The sequence below is a fragment of the Manis javanica genome, chromosome 1 (genome assembly GCF_040802235.1).
Source record: "Manis javanica isolate MJ-LG chromosome 1, MJ_LKY, whole genome shotgun sequence".
NCBI lineage: Eukaryota > Metazoa > Chordata > Mammalia > Pholidota > Manidae > Manis > Manis javanica.
Window position 1 is genome coordinate 204,267,623 of NC_133156.1, and position 21,422 is coordinate 204,289,044.

Genomic DNA, 21,422 nt, shown 5'->3' on the forward strand with positions numbered 1-21,422 from the left:
TGCCTGGCACATAGTATGCCCTCAGTAAATATTTGTTGGGTGAATGAAAGCCTCCTCCACCGGGTCCTCTTCTGCCCTTTAAATGGTGGGGCTCCCTTGTTATACTGTACACACTTCCCGGGAAGTCTTATCCACATGACCCCTGAATCCACATCCCAACCCAGACCTCCCAGGTCCTCCTCCACTGCCTCCATCTGCTCAGCTAAGGTGCCTTTACTACTCAGCCAGCACCACCTCCTCTGGAAAGAAAGTTCTTGTCTTGTTTAGTGGTGTCCTGTGACATCTCGTACACTGTCATTGTGTATTGTGGTCATTTTCTTGAGAATAGGAGCCTTATCTTATTTTTATTCATATACTTTTTAAAAACCATGCTTGTTGGGAAAGAAGTCCTGGTTTCAAACATAGCAACTACCCCATCTGCAACACAGGAAATGTGAAAGGTTTATAAAATCATATGGCAGAAAATTAAAATAAAAATCACCCCATTTCTATAACCCAGAGATGTACTCCATCTATTAAATACATGTTTATGTGCACAGATATAGCCAAATAAATTGGAAGACTTTAAAGAGAAATTTCTTTAAAAAAACAATGAATGGCTTCAGATAAAATGCTGGTACAGAAAGTCGATTGCAGAACCATTCTGAGAAAGATAACAGCAGACCCCAAGAGCCGGGAGCCGCCCTGGCGCCCAGCAGCAAGGCTGTTCTCATGCTGAACATAAGCAGTTCCACAGGGCACCTACATCACCCAAAGCCAGTCTATGACCACAGTGGAGTGAGAGCAAAACAAGACGACTCACCCATAATCAGGTCTGAACAGACAAAATAAGAACATCATCCACACCACCAGAACGACCCAGACAGACCCTTACCCCCCTTCTGATCAGTATGAGCAACTGCTGCTTGTTTACCCATCGCAGCTTTGGCCTTGCTCTGTTATTCCTGCCTTCTTGGTAAAAATTGTTTAAGTACCCAATCCTAGAATTATCCCTGCTCTCTGGCAGCATCCAATCCAGAGGAAAGCCCTACTTCCTTAAGCCCTCCCCCAAATCACTTAAAGCAGCTTAATCTTAAGTCCTTTCTGCTACCTGCTAAGATGCCTGCAGCTCCCCAGAGTGTGCGCTCTCCTCTGTCATGGTGAGTCAGTAAGCACGTTCACTCCCCTGCAGGGGCACTCTGTTGGCCTTTGGCTGCAGTATTATACAGCACAGTTCCTTCTGCTGACCCATGCCTGGCACATGGCCTATCTCAAAAACACATCAGATGAATTAACTAAAACTAGGATGGAAGTCCTGTGTCACCTGCTGGTGATTGTTAGACTGGCTGTTGGTTCTGTCAGGAATTCCATAGCTGGTCCGTGAGCACCTGCCTTGTAGAGGGGGACTGGAAATCTACAGCATGGACTGTGTCCTCATTGGCAAGACAACACAAGAAAACACTCTGGGGCAGTAAATAGTAGAGGGGTTGTCACAGCAGCATGTAACCATGTGCCGATGAGCTGACAGTGCGGCCTCCTGCAGATGGGGTCCAGCTCAGGGAAAAGAAAAGCAAATGCAGGCCTGGAGGCACTGAGAGGTGAGAAACGGCAGGTGCCAAGGCAGGGTCGATGGAAGGTTCCTGCCGTGTTGGCTGGGCCTCGTTCTGTGCAGGCTGAGCTTTGCCCATCTTGCTCACCTCATATCCCTACGGCATGTAAGAGAGCAGGCTTTCAGTAAATAGTTGGTAAATGAATGTTTGTGTGTGTTTGAAAAAGTCAGTGAGGAAAGTGAAAGCCTAAAGAAGAAGGTTCAAAGAGGGGAGACAATGCTAGAAAAGCAGGCCTGGGCCTTGAATGCCAGTCTTCAGAAATGCCAGATCCTCCTGTCATTTGGGAGCTAGGTGTGGCTTGAGCAGGAGAGTGATCCAGGCAGAGATGTGCTTCAATGTGGAGAACGAACAGAAAGGAGGGTACCAAGTCATCAGGGCCTCTCTGTGTGAATGGGAGGAAGGGCTGAAGGCAAGGTGGAAGAGTGTGGGATTTGGAGTGGGGCAGACATGAGCTAGAATCCCAGTTGTGGCACTCTCTGTGGCCCTGGACAAGGTCACCACCACCAGCCCCAGCCTCCATCTCTGGCACTTGGTGCAGACTCATGCCACAGACCCAGGGCAGCATTCTGGCCACAGCAAATTCCCTGGCATGGTACGATCATTTGCATGTCTCAGAACAAAATCACAGCTGCATTCTCTGAACCGAAGGCTGTGTCGGGACTCAAAAAGTGCAATGACAAGAGGTGGTGGGGTGGGTTTGGGACCTGCATGATGATGTTCTTTAACTTGTTACTTTATTTCTCTGAACCTTGGTTTCCTCACCTGAATAATGACCAGAAGCACTCCACTCCAGGAATTGCCTGGGGACACACCCAAGAAAGTACCAGCAGAGTCCTGAGCATGGGGTAGGAGCTCATAAATTCAGTCCCTCCTTCCCTCATTCCTGTGAGCCACTGATCAGCCTCTCTTCCCTGGAATGTGCTGTAGGAACCTGCCCCCACCCTATGTGAGGAAGGGGCAGTTCTGACGCTTTAGCCTCAGTCCAGTCCAGGCACCACAGTCCAGTTCCACCTGACCCAGCCAGGCTCTAAAGCCCTGTGCTAAGGCACTGTGCACGCACCCCTCTAGCTTATTTGCTGGCCTGTAGGGCAGGAGGCATGTCAGCAGGCCAGATGCAGAGTTCTGCCGGGCCCCTGGCTCTAACTTTTAACAGGGTTTATTTTCAGGGAGCCTCCTCTGAAGCAGCCAACCAGGCCACCTTCTGTGAGAGGAGGTGGGGGGAGGTGGCCACGTGCTGGGACAACTCCTCATGTAGACCCAGGTCCCTGAAGTGGGGCCCCAGTACATGAGTGAGTCATCCTAAAGGGCTTGGAATCCAGCTTCTCAGGCACTCAGCCCCTTTCCCTAGTCTCCCCTCAGCCTGGGCACAGAGGCCCTCCTTTGAAGAGGCTTGCAGCTGCATAGGTGGGGATGAGGGAGAGCGCCTCCAGGTACGTAAGACTGAACTGACTGCGAGGAGTTGGAACTGCACGTGAGAGCTGGAATCTGCTTTACAGGAATCACCAGACATTTCCTTTTAAAAATCTGCTCTATGATACAGGATTTGAGGTAAAATGTGATTAAATTGACTTTGTAGTGGCACTTCCAAGCAGGGGTTGATGGCTCTGCCTTTTCCCAGAAGCCAAGTCTGTCTGCCCTTCTGAGAAGCCAAGTATGCCTCACCACAGCCCTGCGTGGGGACCCTGAGGTGGGAAGCAAGTGGTGGGGCCAGGGCGGGCCTCGGGCTTTCCTCATCTCACTGCTCCAGGTCTAGGCTCTTGTTGGCCAGGGCTTTGTCCCATCAGGGGATGTCCCTGCCTTCCCGGGCCTTGGCTTCTGTCTCCTCCCACAATCCTGGACTGGGGCCAGGGCTCTGCAGTGGGGGCGGGGGGAGCAGGAGGGATGGTGATCTCACGCCTGAAAGGGATGAGTCATCAGAGACTGGGGGGCAGGACGGAGGACGGCACTATGTAAATGAGTCATCTTCCCGCCAGCGCCCAGCCCCTTGGGTTCGAGCTTGACAGCTGCTGCTCCCCAGGAGAGGTTGTTAAGCAGGAGCTACCTACCTGGAGGCAGGAGTAGTTAACTGGCTTTTAATAACTCATTTTGCTGAATGGTTTTGGCTGAGGAGAGAAAACATGAATCCACAGAGGAAGCACAGAGTAGGGGCAGGTTCGGAAAGCAGTGCCAAGGTCCAAGGCTGATTCTGGGGATCACTTGCTCCCTGCTCAGAGTTTTTTCAAACTTTTTAATGTTAAAAATTACTGACCTGCAGCCTGTGGGGTGCAGTCCTCTTTTCCTAGCCCTGCTGCCCTCTCAGCCACCACCACCTGCTCTCCTGTTGCCATCAAAGAAGATTCTCCCAAAGGTCCCCACAAAACAAGCCAAGCAAATGGGAGAACAGAGAGGCCCAGCCCCCCATGGGGTGTGGGGAGGCAACCAAGAGCTGCTGCCCTTGGGGGACTGCCCCTTTTAGTTTGCAGTTTAGACAAATCCCTAAGCTCCCACAAATACAGCAGCCCATGGTCTCAGCTCTTCCACAACAGTCTCATTTTCCAGGATGCTGCCCCACTGCCACCCTCAGTGTTAGGATTGGAGAAGGTGGGCCTCCCACCCAGCTCAAGGGCCAGAGCCTGAAGCCAGCCCAGAGTGCCACTCATAACCTGGAAGCAGAAGGGAACTGAGGCCTGGGGAGGTGAAAGATAGCAAGTCAGTGGTAGAGTCGGTCTTGGGTGTGAACGCAGAAGCTTTTCCCTGCTGCGGAAATCTCCAGCCATGGCTCACCCATACTGTGCATATTTCACCTGATGCACGTCAGCTGTATGTAAGGGCCATGCCTCACCCATGGTGTTTTCCAGTTAAGCTTGCTGCTTGTTGAGCACTTACCATGTCCTAGGCACCGTGGAAAAGCATGTGGGAACCCCATCCTCTTTTAGTCCTCACAACAACCTTATGAGATAGGCAGTCCTCAGGTCATTTTAGAGGGAGAAATAAAATGTCCAATTGCCCCATTAGCAAGTGGCGGCACCCCAGCCTGACACTGCAGCGCCTGCTCCCAGCTCTGCTCTCAGCTCTCCAGGGTGGTGCTGGTGCTTCCCAAGCCTGCAGGAATGGAGCTGCTGAGTTTACTCTATGGCTTGAGGTTTCGGGGCTTGTAAATTTCTACAAGGTGGGGCATGGTGCCTGATGCCAGGCTCAGATGCTGGAAAAACTTCTAGAGATGCCAGGTGACGCTCTCACTCCTGCAGAGCTCCCTAAGTTCAGCCTGAGTGTGAGGTGGCAGGATGTTCTCCCAGCACTGTTCTTTCCCTTCTTCCACAGGTTCACCACTCCATTGGCAAAAGTTACTGAACACTGGGGATGGGCCAGGCACCAAGCAGCACGTGGGGAGCCAGCAAGGCTGCACCCTGTACCTGGCGCTCTGCCAGGGGCTCGCCTTTCTCAGACCCAGGCCTCCATTTCCTCCCTCTCGAAACCCCAGCCACCCTTCACAGCTGCCCACAAGTATCTTCCCTAGGTGTCTCCCAGTCACTCCACCAGGAGGACCTAAGCCTCGATTCTGTCCTAAGCTGGGCTGGCTGTATGTGGGCACTGGGAACAGATTTAAGATTCCCAGGTGACTCAACTGTACAACCAGAGTGAAGAACTGCTGCTCCAGCCAAAAATAACGTACCTACCTTTCTTCCAAACTCCTGAGCATTGACTTCCTATCACACTGCAAGCTCCTTCCTCTACTTTCAGTTAGTGGCTCTCCCTGTTGCTCTCTGATCTGGGCAAGTTATTTAACCTTTGTGCCTTTATCTATTCAATGTGACTCCACTTAGTAATCTCACAAAAGAAGATGATAATTCCCACTGTAGTTCATCAAATCTAAGACATCATCAATTAAAAAAGTATAATTACTATGTAACATTGAGAATTTAAAATGCTGCCAAATAAACTGTCAGTCATTGATTGTAAGGTGCAGCTTGATTTCAGGGATGTTAAAATTCAAGGAAAAAAAGCTGTGACTTAGAATGAATGAAACCCAGTGCCTCGTAGAGTTGTGAGGATGAAATGCACTGATAGATATGAAGTCTTGGCACAGTGCCTAGAAATAGTGACTTTTCCCAGCCATTCTTTCAGCCCCAGCTCTTCAAAAAGGTTCAGGGCTGGCTGGTTGTCCCCAGGACAGCGACTTGGAGAAGCATGATATGGGTTCCAGGGAGGGCTCTCCAGCCGTATGTCCTGCCATGCGTCCAGCCCTCCTCCATGGAGGGTGGCCAAGAGGCTCTGAGAGTCAGTGTCTCAGCTCCAGCCACAAAGCAGCCTGATGGCAGTCCCACCTCCACCCCACAGCCCAGTGCACTTCTCCCAATGGCCCCTGTTTGGAGAGGGAAGGGAAGGTCTGGCTGTGGGCCTGGCCTTGCTCTTGTGAGCTTCAGGCTCCTTAATGATTAAAGTGATTATGTTAATCCCTCCTCCAGCCAGTCAGGAAGGATCAGATGAGATGGGGATGTTGGGAAAAGCTTCCCTGAGGAGTGTGCCAAGCGCACAAGTGGAGCCATGGGTAGGGTTACCAGTTTAGCAAATAAAAATACGGACACCCTATTAAATTTGAGTCTCAAATAAACAAATCACTTTTTAGTGTATGTCCCATGCAATGTTTGTGATGTACTTTTATTAAAAAATGATTTGTTGCTTATCTGAAATTTTAATTTAACTGGGTATCCTATATTTTATCTGGCAAGCCCTGAGTGTATTTCTGTTCCTTTGCCCATGAACCCCATACCTCAGCTTTCCCACTCTCTTATATTTAACCCTAGAGAGGTTCTTGAAATTACTTTCAGTCATTCAGTCAAAATAACTATCAGTGCCTATTTTATACAAGATTCTCTTGTTCACTGTAGAGAGAATAATAACAAAGTTTTATTAAGAGCTTATTAATGCACTAGGCACTGTTCTAATTATTTTGCATATATTAATTTAATACAAAATTATTGAGGTAGGCATATTATCTCCATTTTACAGATGAGGAAATTGAGGCAAAGAGATGTTAACTGATTTGTTCAAAGACACACACCCAAGGAGTTGTGGAGCCAGTTAGTTATAAATAGCCAATATGGTGTAGCCCCTCCTTGCAAGGGATTCCCAGTCTCATTTTGGAGAAAATCCCAAAATACTGTAAGTTATTTATGCTTGTTACCGAAAATAAGGTTCACTGACCAGCTGGAGGGGCATCACCTGGGACCAGGTTAGCAATTCAAATTGGAGCCCTGCCCCAGAATCTAACAAGATCCCCAAGTGGGTGCTAGCCATTCTAGTTTGAGATTTACAGCTCCAAACAAGTACAGCAAAGGTCTATTCTTTCATTCAACAAAATTGACTCAAGCATGTTCTATATACCAGACACTGTTCTAGGCACTGCAGTGTCATGATGACTGGTGAAAAATGCGAGAAATCCTCAAGCACTTTAAAAAATGCCTCATCCTTAATTCTTCATGAAGGTAGAATGCAGCATTTTCCAAAGATTATTCTTTGAAACACTCAACTCCCTTGAGGTGATTAAATACATTCTATGATCAAATTAGTTGGGGGAACCCTGGATAATGTTAGCACAGCCCCCTGGATTCATAAACCACCTTAATACAATACGTGCTCTTTAAAGCACTGCAATAAATTAATTTGTTTCACTTTAACCTACCATTCTTTTTTTATTTTTAAATCTTGGGAATTTGCCCTGCCCCATGCCCCATAAATCTATCTTCTCATCTTGAGCATACTTTCGCACAATGTATTAGTTTGCAAAGAGGGTTCACATTAGGAGTTTATGTTTTACAGATGAAGAAACTGAGGCTCAGAGAAATTAGTTGCAGTGATTGGCTTCAGTCACTTGGCTAATAGAGGACATAACAGATGTCAACCCTGAGTTCAAGGCTGGTATTAATTCTTTGACACTGGGCTGCTTAACCATCAGCACAGTTGGAATGTGTTTGGCTGCATGTCACAGAAGGTGTAAACAGGAAAGGGGCTCATGCAAATGGAGGTCCAGAGGTGGTCAGGCAGTATGGCCAGTTTGACTTGATGGCTCTTTATAGTCATCAAGTCCATTTCTTTCAGGTTGCCTCCACTCTGCCTTCCACAGTGTCAGCTTCATCTAGGGCTGGCTCCTCCCCACAGCCACAGATGCTGCCAGCCACTCTTGGAGCCACCTCCTTGTCCTTCACATCTAGGAGAGCTGCCTCTTTAACAGTGAGAACTTTTTAACTCAGAAACTGTCAGAGAAACTCTTCTTCCATCTGACCTGCCTCATGGTCACCTGAGGTCACATACCCATTCCTGAGCCTATCTCCACTGCACTGATTGGCTCAGGCTTATCCATCCTCCAGCCAGTCATGGCAAGAGATTGGATTATCCTGATTGGCCCAGACTAGTGGAGCCCACCCCTGGAGTTGGGTCAGTTCTCCAAGTGCCCTGGCTGCTACCTGGTGCAGGTGGAGTGAGGAGGATGACTGTTAGGGAGGCAGCTACAATGTCCACCATGAGTGTTTTAGGCCACTTGAAATTTAAGTCAGCAAAGCACCACAATATACACTTTAAATATCTTATGTTTTATATGTCAATTATACCTCAATAAAGCAAATATTTTTTTAAGGAATTTAAATCAAAATATTTGAAATTGGGCAGATTCCAACCAGTAGGGCATTCAAGGATAGCTTTTAACAGTGTTTCTTAAAGGAAGGGCATTAACACATTTGAGTGGAATCTACATTTACTAAAATGCAGATTCCTGGACCCTTTTCCTGACCCCCTTAATAAACCTCTGGAGTGGGACCTGCCTTGGAATTTGCATTTTAATCATACATCCCAGTGCTTGGAACAGTGTCTATGCTTGCTGTCCTGGGAAATTAGTAGTGCCCCCTTCACCCTCAAAAGTATCTGGGATTGGACTATAAATTATATTTCCCCTCCTCCAAGTTCACACTGCAGAGCCAGCAGGAAAAGTTCCCAAGGTGATAAGCCAAGACTTCCCATCTGTCTTGCACAATGGAAAGGGCTTCAGGGTCCACTCAGCCCCTTACAAGCTGAAACTCAGCTGAGTACCTTCACTTCCCTTGGCCCATGTCCTTGCCCACATTGTTGGGATTGATGAAGCCTCCCTCACTGGGTGGTTGGGGGGATTGGATGGATGGACATGCGTCCAGTGTCAAGACAGAGGCTGCCACCCAGGACGCCCTACACAGATCAGTGCCAGCCCCCCCATCTTTCTTCAGGCTCTTTTTGCTGAACTCCAGAGGCCCTGTCACCAGGGCCCCGTTTGCGAAGGCGGCACCAGACAGGCTGTGGAAAACCAGCTTCACAGCTTTTGTCAAAGTGGCATAATAAAGCCCCTAAGTGTCTGCTCTTTGCAAACTGGGATGGCAGATCAATTGTGGCATAAACAAAATAGCAGGCTCGGTGTGAACCCGGGGACAGATCGCGCCTCTGCAGGGTGTGATCAGGAGGAGGAGGGAGTTCTCCGGGTGGCTGGGTTTGCCTTTTCTCTGGCTGAAGCTTCAAGGCCTCTCTCTCTCTCCAAAGCCAGCCTGGCTCCGCATAGATTACCAAAGCTTGGGGGACTGCTCCTCCGTTCTGGGAAGCATCTGGCTAGCAGCAGTGCCAGGCATGGACCCCACTGCCCTCAGCAAAAAGCCTGGCCCCAGGGTCTCAGCAGCCCCCAGAGCTCTGAGCATATTGGCATTGATGGGGATAGAGGGTAGACTGGCCTATCCCCATTATCTCCTAGCTGAGCTGACAGCATGGTCTGCAGGAAAACAAAGGGAGGGTGGGTGAAGCAGGCACAGGAGTCAGGCCTCAGGTGTCAGGGCAGTGAGAGGAATGTGTGCTGGGTACCCTCTGTGCTGACAGAGAACCTCCCGACCTGCCTGTCCCCTTTGTTCTGCGCAGACAGAGCCACCGCTGGTCAAGTATTTGTGTCATTTTGGGCCTGCAGTTGCAGCCATGAGGAGACCTCAGAGCAAGTTCTGGCCCAGCCTCTATGCAGGGCAAAGGGGAAAGCTGTGCCCTGGGGGTGAGCTGCTAGTACCAGGGGATGGGGGTCTGTATAAAACCAAAAAGGCATCCCAGATATTCTAGGTCTAGTTTTGCACCATAGAAAGTGTAAGTCATGGCCTTCACTGGCTGTGGTCAGGCAGGGGCAGTCCTGTGAGACCCCCAAGGGGCAGATGAGTGCCCTGCTGCGGGCAGCCAGCCAGACTCATAGCCAGAAGCAGTGGTTCCCTCTGCATCTTACTCCACCTGCTCCTGCCAAGCCCTGGGTCAGTCTGGTCTGAATAGCCCCGCTTGTTTTAGCTGTGCCTGGGAAGGGTGGGAAGCCCACGTTGGTGGGAACAGTCAGGAAGACACAGTGGCCCCTCTCCCCAGCAATGGTTATGAGGAGGACAGCCACAAGAAGACAGAGGACCCCTGGGGACAGGAGCCATGACTGTGGCTCAACCCTCTCCCCTCTGTGAAATTGTTCTTCTAGCTGTCTGCCCTTGGAGGACTGAAATATGGTTTTCCAAGAGAAATGGAGGCCCTGTGGTACTCTTGGGAGACAGTCTGGGGTGGTAGAAAGAACATGAACACCAGCAGACCTGGGTTTCAGACTCAGCTCCACAATTTCCAGGCTATGGGACCCTGACAACTACTAAGCCCCTCAATGCACCATTTCCTCATCTGTTACTTGGCGGTGTGCCTGCCTTGCAGGTCTTCGTGGAGATGAAGCGAGATGAGACTTGCAGGCTGGCACTGTTAGGCGGTGGGCCTTCACCACAGGGAGAGTAAATCCAGGTGGAACCAGTACATCAAATGTGCAGACACAGGAAATGATTTTGTCACCATCTATTGTCTTAAAGAATTGCCTTCTGGATTTCTTAACATCTTAGGTAGATGCTGGAGTTTTCCAAATTTTTTTTTTTTTTGAGTACCAGCAGTTTTTAAATTGAGACTCATTCTCAGCTGTCCAATCCAATCTAAATCTAATCTTCAAATTCACTTCTAATCAAAGCTCAGCCTCTCCCTCCTGCTCTGGCCTGGCCCTGCAGCTCAGGGATCTGAAGTGCAGGAGGGATAATCTGTTTGCTCTTCACCTTACATCACTGGTGGCTTTCTTAGCTTTGCTGGTGGAACTGCAATGCCCACTGTGAGGACAGACACACCATTTCATGGGTACCATTTATGGGCCTTTGGAGACCCCCACACACACCCAGGGACCACTGTCCTGCACCCTTCCCTTAGGGGGTGGTGCCCTTTCTGAGGTACCTCCTGTGACTGCCTCACCTGCTGTCCGCAGCCCTCTGCCCCTCAGCCTCTTATTGATAGAGCCCTCTCGAGCCAGCAGGCAGCCCTCCTGGACAGAGTCTCTTCAGATCTGGCTGCCTTCCACATGTCCACTTGACCCATGTCACTCCCACACACCCTTTGAACAGCAAGCCCTAGAAGCACAGACTGCTCCCCGTGCTGTCCTCTTCTGCCCCTACCTGCATGGGCTACTGCAGTCAGCCTACCCCCCAGAGAACTCTCCATTATAGCTTCAGACCCCAGGAGACACCTGTGCTCTCCCAGAACTCTCTCTATGCTCACCAGTGGCCCTCGTGGGCCTGCCAGTGTCTGTGGCCCAGCTAGCAACCCACCGGGAAGACAGCTGTCAGCTCTCCTTTAGCAGCCGCCTGTGGTTCTCTTGACTGCCCCTGTCCCCCTCACTTGGCCTGGGGTTGGGCAGAGGATGCCACAGCACCTTTACAGCAACTCTCCTACTTCATCATCATCTCCCATTACCCTTGGATAATTTTTAGCCTTTCCTTACAGACTAGTGGTGGGTGGTGGGGGCTGCTAGTCACTAGACCTGTTTTGCAGTGTTACCCAGCATAGATGTATCTAGAACTTCTTTTTAGAATGGGGGAATAACACATCACATGTCTTTCTTAGCTTGAAATTTTAGCTGAAAATCCTAAAGAACAGGAAAATCCCATTCAATAATCTCTTAGGCAAAGTATTAATTTTCCAGGTTTAGGATTTTCCATTCATTTGGGAATCTAACAAAGTGATTCCCCTACTAAAGGTGCTGTTTTCCCTCAATGAGTAGAAGCAGTGTTCGGTATAATGGTCTACGCACCAGGTCAGAAGCCAGGATACATGTGTTCCCAACAAGTCACGGCCCCTCTGCCCCTGTTCCTTCAGCTACACAGTGATGGGTAGATCAGAGTTAAGGTCCCTTACAGTTGTAAGTTGGGATTTTTTTAGGTTTTTCTTATTATTAAAGTACAAAAAAGTGCTCATGAAATACACAGCTTTGACATTATTATACAGCCAACACCATGTAACCACCACCCAGATCAACAGAACATTTCCAGCACCCCAGAGACCCACTGTGTCCCCTCCCATTCATTACCCCCCTGCCACCTCTAGAGGAAATCCCAATTTTGACTTTTATTAAAATCACTTCCCTGATTTTCCTTATAGTTTTACCAACCAATTATGTGTCCCTAAAAATATTAACATAGTTTGGTTTTGCCTGATTTTGAATTTTATATAAATGGAATAATACAGAGTGTATTCTTTTGTGTCAGACTTCTTCTAACATTCTTTTCGTGAGATTCACCCATGTTGTTGCAAATAGCTGTGGTTCATGCTTTTTCATTGCCAGATAGCATTCCCTTGTATGAATCGACCATGAGTTAGTTGCTAGACATTTGGGTTATCAATTTAGGACTTTTTATAAATACACACACACCAATACATATACTCCCACTCCACATACAGTCATATAGATTCAGAGCTGATTTCTTTATGAACTCAAGAAAATGAATTTGGCTTTGAAGTGTAGCAAAATCCATAAAACTCCTGGTTACACTTCCAGTATAGTTTTTTTCACTTTCTTGTGGCTTAATTCTGACTCTAGGGATATAATCCATCTTCCTCAACATAGGTATTGTCATAATATTTTCTCTTGAGTCATTAAGCATAAGATGAAGGCCATGGTCCTCCAGGGAATCTAGATTATGATTAGCATACAGATTTAAATAACTACTCTGAAAAAATATTTTCTCTGGCCTTTGTAAGGAAATATTAAGCCAAGTTATACGAAGTTCTTCTCTGCCCCCTTCCCAGAGCTGTCCCACCCCACTAGCAACCACAGGTAGCCCTCCTTAACTGAACTGAACAGGGATGCCCCTGAACTTTTGCTGCACAGATGTTGAATAGTGCCATGGTGCTCCTCAGACAGATGATCCATTTTCAGCTCAGACTCCAAGCAGTAGTGAATTTTCTTGCCAAGAGATTAAACCCCCTCTCATAACCAAATCAGGCAACCATGGGACCCACAAAGAATCCACAACTGACAGCAGGCTAAGAGACTGGGTTGGAGGGACACAGCTGCACTGCAGAGGATGGCTTGGGCCGAGCACAGTGGCCAGAGGCAAGTCTGCAGAAATCAGTTGAGAAGGAGTCTCCCTTAAAGACTGTGCTTTGCACAAGCAGGTAAATTAACTCTAAATTATGAGTTCAAAGAAATAAGCAGCTGCCCAGGTACAAAGCAGACCTCCAACACAAAAATGCCTGCAGACACTTTGCACACAGGACCCAGCTGGTCCAAAACCTTTCCCCTGGCCACAGTCTGAACAAGGGTGATGGTTGTTCTTGAGTGGGAAGGAGCTGACACCAAATGGCAGAGCCATGCTCACTCTCTCAAGGTTGTGGACTCTTCTCAAGCAAACCTTTTGTCAGTTTCATAAACCTCTTTGCAGAGACCATCAAATATAGCTACCTAGACTGAACACACTCCACCTGATCCCCAGAAATACCAGATAAAATGAAGCCTTTATGGAAGTCCGCCCTAAGGAGGCCCAGGTGTGCCACTTACCGGCTACATACAAACTAATTTGGGGACAGGAGAGCAGGTGACACTTGTCTACTATGTAGCTGTCTCTGGTTTGCACCTGTGCAGGGGTTTCTTTTCCAGCGTCTTTATGGGTCCCTCCTAGTGACCATCCTGACTCACCCAATTTTGATGTATAGGTCTCCAGGATGAGGGGCTATGTCTCCCCAACTTATGCGTTGTCAAGATCAGGAACCACATCTCACATCTAGTGCCACCAAGAGAGAAATGTCTAAGTACTATTTCCCCTCCACTGAGCGATGTCCCTCAGAATAGACGCCTTGTTGGCACCTGCATATACCTGGCACCCCACCTGGTAGGGACCAGCTGCCCAGCCAGGAATTTGCTGACCGTTGCTCTTGTCTCCACAGGTTTCGGCATGACCACCCCCGCGACAGTGGGTGGGAAGGCCTTCCTCATCGCCTACGGGCTCTTCGGCTGCGCCGGGACCATCCTGTTCTTCAACCTCTTCCTGGAGCGCATCATCTCGCTACTGGCCTTCATCATGCGCGCGTGCCGGGAGCGCCAGCTGCGCCGCAGCGGCCTGCTGCCTGCCACATTTCGCCGCGGCTCAGCGCTGTCGGAGGCCGACTGCCTGGCGGGCTGGAAGCCCTCGGTGTACCACGTGCTGCTGATCCTGGGCCTGTTCGCTGTGCTTCTGTCGTGCTGCGCCTCGGCCATGTACGCCAGCGTGGAAGGCTGGGACTACGTGGACTCGCTCTACTTCTGCTTCGTCACTTTCAGCACCATCGGCTTCGGGGACCTGGTGAGCAGCCAGCACGCAGCCTACCGGAACCAGGGGCTCTACCGCCTGGGCAACTTCCTCTTCATCCTGCTCGGCGTGTGCTGCATCTACTCGCTCTTCAATGTCATCTCCATCCTCATCAAGCAGGTGCTCAACTGGATGCTGCGCAAGCTGAGCTGCCGCTGCTGCGGGTGCTGCTGCCCGGCGCCCGGGGCCCCTCTGGCCCGGCGCAATGCCATCACCCCGGGCTCCCGGCTGCGCCGCCGCCTGGCTGCCCTGGGCGCCAACCCCACGGCACGCGATAGCGAGGCCGAGGGCCGCCGCCTGTCGGGCGAGCTCATCTCCATGCGCGACCTCACGGCCTCCAACAAGGTGTCGCTGGCGCTGCTGCAGAAGCAGCTGTCCGAGACGGCCAACGGCTACCCGCGCAGCGTCTGTGTCAACACGCGCCAGAACGGCTTCTCGGGCGGCGTGGGTGCGCTGGGCATCATGAACAACCGCCTGGCTGAGACCAGCGCCTCCAGGTAGACAGCCCGCCCTTCTGCCAGCCCGGCAGCGCCAGGGACCCTCACCAGGCTGGCGTGCCTCCGGCCGTGATTTGCTTTCCTTCTCTCAGACGCTGGCGCTTTCTTAATCTTTATCCAATAAAAAGAAACCAAAAAAAATTTTTTTAAAGAAATACTATTTGGCCAGGCCTGATGTTATCCAGGGCAGGTTTTGGGGGTGCCTGTTTTCCTTGTGGGCCCCCTCTTGAAGAACCGTGGCCCCAGCAGATTCTCTCCAGGGAGAGAAAAAGTGGTACCCTAGACCCTCACCCGGGGCATACCACAGACAGGAAAATGTCATACCTGGGTTTTGCAGACTGGCACTAAACCCTGTCCCCATGCACATAAGCAGCCAGCAATCCCAAAGCATATGGTGCAATTTTTTATGGTTCTGAATTACCTCCACAGCATTTAGAATCCTGGACCAGCCTAGCAGCTTCCTTCTGGTCGTCAGAAGTGATATAGTCACAGTTTTGACAGGTGGGGGTGGGGAGAGCCATATGTTGCCTACTGATGTGTATATATAGAACAGCCGCTACACACAGAGAATGGTGTAGTATTATGCAATATGAAACACAGCACCAACTTGCAGGCTATGGCATTTCCCTGAGATTTGGAAATTGCAATGGTAAGGGGCTTAGCTGGCCTTTCTCAGTCTGGAGTTAGTCCACTTAGCACAGCATTCAGGGCAGCTACTAAATTTTAAAGATGGAAATCTAGGGTGGCCTGCAGGGAGGAGGGCACTAGGGCTGCAGGAGCCCTGCCCTGCTCCAGCTGACTGATCTCTCAGACTTGGGGCACGTGCCTGAATCCCTCCTTACTTTCACCAGCACCATCCACAGGAATGCTCTTTGTTATTAACCAGGAATGTCTAAGTCCTCTCAGACAAGATTTTGCTTCTTTGATATGAATTTTTTTCTTAACTCCCATTGATCAATTCAACTTTTTCCCCTTTTAGAGAGCCTGAGGGTGCCAAGCACAGACTCTGGTACTCCCTCCCCTTCTCTGAATCAGGACTCTTCAGGCACACCCTTGGGGCACCACAGCCTGCAACACCAGGAACCCAAAGAAGCCCTTCTGCTAATATCAGAAAATTTGGCTCCAGAGCTCATAATGTTTTGGGGACACATCCATTCTAAACTTTGTTTGCTCCCACTGATAATCAAATAAATTTGCTTTCTCCATACATACACTGAAGGCATAGAAAGGCAGGAGGAAGGGAGCTGGTGGAATGGGTGGATGGAAGCAATTTAGGATGAAAGTTTTGCTCTGGATGATCCTCAAGCTGAGGGACAGCTTCTCCCCAAGCAGCCCTCTCTGCACAGGGGTCACTGAGCTGGAGGAAGGCCAGATGCTGCCATTACTGAAAGGATGAGAGTCTTGGACTGTAAAGGAACAGTACTCTTTCGGCCCATTTTTCTCATCCAAAAAGATGACGATTCCAAGGACAAATGCCAGAGTCTAGTTATACATGGTGTGACCCACCAACATATACAGCTTCTGACAGGAAGTCTTAGAAAAGCACCAGGATGCCTCACTGTCTGCCTGAGAGGCATTGAAAGCCATGAAATCTCCCTCCTTGCCAATAAAGAAAGCATATGTGCCTGAAACACACACACAGAGCATTAAGAGTCATGCTTAAATGTCAGCCTCCCCTTTCTCCTCCCTGTTCATGGAAGGAAGGAAAAAAGTCAGTTGAGATCTGAGTGACTCTCCAGCTACTTTAGGTAATTTCTAATTTGGGTTAGGATTGGTTTTTAAACACAGACCCTAATCTGGAGGTGAAGTTAGTGAGGCAGAGTGGCCAGGAGAAGGTCAAGTTTGCTAAATCCTGAAGGGCAGGCTTCCAGAGAAACATACTTCCAGGATTCATTGTGACTGTCAGCCAGTTTGTGAGCACCCCGCTTCCCACCCTGGCTGAGTGATGCCTGCGGCCACACTCACAGAGGCACACAATGTCTAGGGTGGGGCCCTCTCACAGGACCTAGAAATAAAATGTCAGGTTTATCCCTTTAAAAGAAGGAACGATTAAAAGGCATCCAATTGCAGGTGTCGCCTAGGCCACGGGAAATAACTTGGGGACCTGAGCCTTCCAGAGGGGGAAGTAGAGCTCCCCATAATAGAAGCATCTAGATGGTGAGGACTGAATAGCAGGCAAAAGAGCAGCCAAGCCTGAGGAAGTGAGCCCCAAGAACAGCACAGGAGGCTTAAGAGCCAACTGTTGATGAGGCTCCTTGTACTAGGCAGGCCAAAGAGGTGCCCAGGTGATGCCCAGACAGGAAGGCACCGAATCAAGTCTCCACAAGAGAGAACAAGACCTTTCTGCAGAGAAGAAAAACTCAAAACCTGCCTTGGCAAGTCTTCTCTGTCAGCAGCGCTTCCTAAAGTCTGTCCTAAATTGCTCGTACTGCAGCCCTGGCTATTCTCACTTATTCTGATATGCTTTGCTTTGGAAGGAGGCAATTGTAAGCAACTTCGGCAAGCTTCTGAAGGAACTATAAGCATGGTTCAAGGGCGCATCTTCCCTCTCACCAACCTCCCAGAGAACACCAGCCCTCCAGGGTAGCTCAGAAGCCAGTGGCACACATGTAGTTTTGCCCCCATTCCCCTGGCTTCAGTACATCATTGTCCTCAGTACCTCAGGCCAATGGGCTCAGTGCCGCAGATGCCAGGGACTGCTTTCCAGGCAAGCCAGGCTCCCAAGATCAGGGAGACTGGTGGAGCCTAGGCTCATGTATGAAGGGCTTGTGTGACATCCTGCTTGAAGGTGAGCACTGGAACCAGAACTACTTGACAACCAGGTATGGGGTTCTCAAATCATTTTGGAAACAATGATATTGATAGGGACTTTCTTCTTTGGTGCAGGTTCTTCTGAACTTCAGACTAAGAAGGGGGTCCATTCTTAGATGCTGTAGCCTCTGCCTCCAAGTGGGTATCTCTCTTCTGACCCACGGCTGCTAGCTCACTGCAGTCTCCTGCATCCCCAGGTTCTAGGAGTGGCTTTCTGACATTAGGCTAAACCTTGGAAAATTGCTGCTAAATTTACCCAGGCTCCTCCATCCCTCAGACATTCCTTCAAGTAGATGCCCTCTTCCTACATGCCATGGGGTAAGGAGGTGACTGAGCCCTCCTGGCCAAAGAAGCTTCTGGGGAACTGAGGTAGATAGCAGCCCACAGAGGCAGAGACCACAGGAGCTGTGAAGGTTCTGTCTTTCTGTAACTTTTTACATTCTTAACAAACAACAAGCACAATTCCACATGCACAGTGTCTGGGAAGCACCCAGACAGAGTGCTTAGGGCCCTTCTGAGCTTTGCTGCAGTGGTGGCTGTACAGCATGCCCACACTAGCCCACACATGACTCCATACACTGGGGTGGGAAGGATGTAAGGGCTGCGGAAACCTTTCCTTACCCAGGACGGGCTCATCAGCATGGACTCAGGGCCTGGACTCTTGCCCCTGGAGCAGCTCTGGCACCTTTGGGCACCACGTCCAAGGAGTCCATTATGTGTTGAGAGGTGATGAGGTTTCTGCACTAGCATGGCCTCAGAACCTCTCTCCTTTCTTTCAGCCTCTTCCCCCTCCTCCTGCTCCCTCGGGAAGCTCCCTGTTAATTTGCAAACCATTTTTTTATGCTCTGTGTTCTCTCAGGATGGGGGTTAGAGCATGTGGGGCCAGCCTGCAGAGTTTCTTAAACAATGCATTTATTTTTCTGAGCAGCCCTCCATGAGAGGAGTAGAAGGGTGTTTAAATTAACGATGAATAAAATAAATGTAGCCTGCCACCCCTTTGAGCTGTTTTCTTTCTGTCAGAGCCTCGTGCCTCCTCATCTCCCTGCTCACACCTCCTCTCAGGGGACCCCAGGAGACTTCAGCTTTGAGGATTGGGCCCCGGTGGCAGCTCCCTGGGGAAATTTCCTTTGCAAAACAACAGTGACATCCATCTGTACTGGAGGCACCAATGGATCTTGCAGGCTGCTTGACCAGAGCGTGCCAAGGTCAGTTTCTGATAGCCAGGGCTGGGTAGGGCAGGGGCATGGAGGAAGTGGGCACCGGGGCAGCTGGGAGATGGTGGCTATGCATCCAGCCCTGGCTGTGCGCAAGTCTCTCCAAAGGGAGCTTTAAGGTGCTGCCCAGGCCCCACCCACTTCCAACCCCAACCTAGAGATTCCGGTTTCGGGGTCTGAGGAGGAGCTCAGTCAGGTACTTGAATTTTTGGAAGCTTCTCAGGTGATTTTAATTAATGGGCAGCCAGGATCTTGAACCCCCCCTCTAAACACACAGCACTCACATTGTGGCAGAAAAAGCACCCATTTAGAAGACAGGTCTGAATTCCAGTTCTGCATCTGGTAATAACTGCTCAAATCCTCAGTTTCCCCAAATGCAAAGTGTCACCATTATAAGAGGCACTTCATGAAAGGGACCAGATAGTCCCTATTGTTTCTGCAGGGGGCCCCTTCTGTGGTGCTAGTTGGGGTAGAAGATTCCAACCAGATCATTGCTTCTGCCCCACGATGCCTTTGCAAAACGCTCCCTTTTAGTATCAACTTAATCACCATCATAAGAGTGTAGACTCAGCTGAGGCTTCCTTTCCCCTCTACTGCCCCCTCCCCAGTTTTCCTTTTCCTTCATGTTGCCCTAGGGAGAAGTAATTGACAGGTCACTCAAGTCTGGGCAGCCTAAATCTACAAATCACTCTCCTAGCTGCCCCCAACAGCAAAGGTGTCCTACAACTGTAGGGACATGCAGTGTACCAGTTTCCATTTTTGTTTGTTTTAATGCTGGTCAAAGCTATTGAATTGATTTCCTGACCTGCCAAAGAATCACAGCCAGCAGTCTGAAAAACACTGGAAAGAAATCTTCCGATTACACTGCTTCCAGATGTGACCCATCATTGGCTGTGGCAATGGCGCTGCCTGCATTCTACTCACTCATCAACCCTTTGTCTCTGGGTCTCGTGTCTCAGTCGTGTAGCAGCTCAGGCAGGAGTTCTAGCTGCATGAAGTGGCCTTACCTCCCTTTCAAGTTCTAAGGCCTGAGATTCCTATGATATTTTAGACCCCCCACCAGCCATCCCCTATGGACTGCCAACCCTCCCCTTCTACAGTCAGTTACCTTTCTGTGAGTATATCTGGTTTCCTAATGAGAAGAAAATGGAACTGACATTTACCAAGCCAGGTTCTTGGACAAGAGTTTTGCATATTATTTCACTATCCCCTATCAACTCTAGGAATTTGGTATTATCCCCCATTTTGTCCTGGTTATGGGGGTTAAGTACCTTGTCTAGTTACTAAACAGGCAGACCCCCATTATAGAGGCTGGAGAGACAAGGATGAGAAAACAGCACATCCCTCTCTGTCCATGAACTTTGGGCTCATGAGAGGCTGACAGTTCACAGGGCCTCACAAAACAGCAGGAGGGGTGTCCCTTGTCCATGGGCAGTCTGGGCTGCTGGGGGCACCCAGCCCACCCAGGGAAGTCGGGGAATGCCTCGGAGGCATGCTGTCCAAGCTGAGCTCAAAAGGAGACCTTGCAAGCCTGCTGACGGGGGGCAGGCTGAGGCCAAGTGGAAGGAGCCATGTGAGAAGATGGGAGAGGGGAAAATAGTGGGGGTCCCCTGGACTACAGCCTATAGAGTGCTGCCTTGATTGTAAGAAATGGAGTCTGGGCAAAGGAAATTGCATCCCTGGCCCCTTCCTACTCCATTTTGAAGGAAATGTTCACAGAAAGGATGCTGATGCAATTGCTAAAGGCTTAACCGGAAGGCAATGAACACCCAGCCAGGAGGGCTTGATTTTGCCCTACTCCTGCCTTTCTGTGACTGCAAGCAGGTCCTTCCCCTCACTAAGGCTCCTTTTCCATGTCAGGGAAATGAGGAGCTGGCCTTTGGGCTTCGTCACTCTGAGGCTCAGGAGAGCAGGGAAGCTGGGGATAAGCGTAAGAGTTTATGAGGATTCCTATCAAGAGCCATACTTAACAAAGATCTGACAAGCGCCCGACTGAACATGGGCAAGCTGTGCCAGTTCTTTCTGCACAGGTTGGCTGAGCAGGGCCAGCCATATGGATGCAGGATGAAAGGAAAGGTGCCTCACTGAGGAAAGGCCAGCTTCCTGCTGAAAACTGCAGCTTCAACACATCTACCCAACCCTGGGAGAACCTTAGTGAGCTTCAGGTCATTGTTTTCATTTGTTTCTGCTTCCTCTAGGATAAATAAAGTACACTGGAAGTTTCTGCTTCCTCTAGGACAAATAAAGTCGTGCTATCTAATGCAATAGCCACACACAGCTCTTTAAATCAAGTGAAATTAACAATTCAGTTCAGCTGTACTGACCACACCTCCAGTGCTCAATAGCCACATATAGCTAATGGTGACTATACTGGACAGCACAGATATAGGACATTTCTGTCATTGCACTAAGGTCTATTACATCATGCTGCTCTAAAGAGAGCCCTGGGAGCAGAGTGCTAGAACTCCATGGAGGACCTGGGATGGGGAGTGGAAGCCCTTTCCAACCATCGTGCACCACTGTGGTCTCCTCCACCTCCAAGTGGCCTCCTCTCCCTTGTCCCCTGTGGAAAGCCTCTCCCAGCTGTGATTCACCATGGAGCATGCATTCCTCCCTGACACCCAGGGGCTCCCTTAGGACATCACACCAGTGTGAGTAACATCC

At 49.7% G+C, this 21,422-nt stretch overlaps 1 protein-coding gene across 1 annotated transcript in view; it reads left to right on the forward strand.

Annotated features, from left to right (window-relative positions):
- The window catches only part of KCNK12 (potassium two pore domain channel subfamily K member 12), a 60,866-nt gene extending 42,885 nt beyond the window's left edge, over nt 1-17,981 (forward strand). The window contains exon 2 of the mRNA XM_017651705.3: nt 13,836-17,981. Coding sequence (XP_017507194.2) covers nt 13,836-14,737 — 902 coding nt within the window. The 3' untranslated portion in view covers nt 14,738-17,981. The remainder of the gene's footprint in view (nt 1-13,835) is intronic.
- The last annotated feature ends 3,441 nt before the right edge of the window (nt 17,982-21,422 follow it).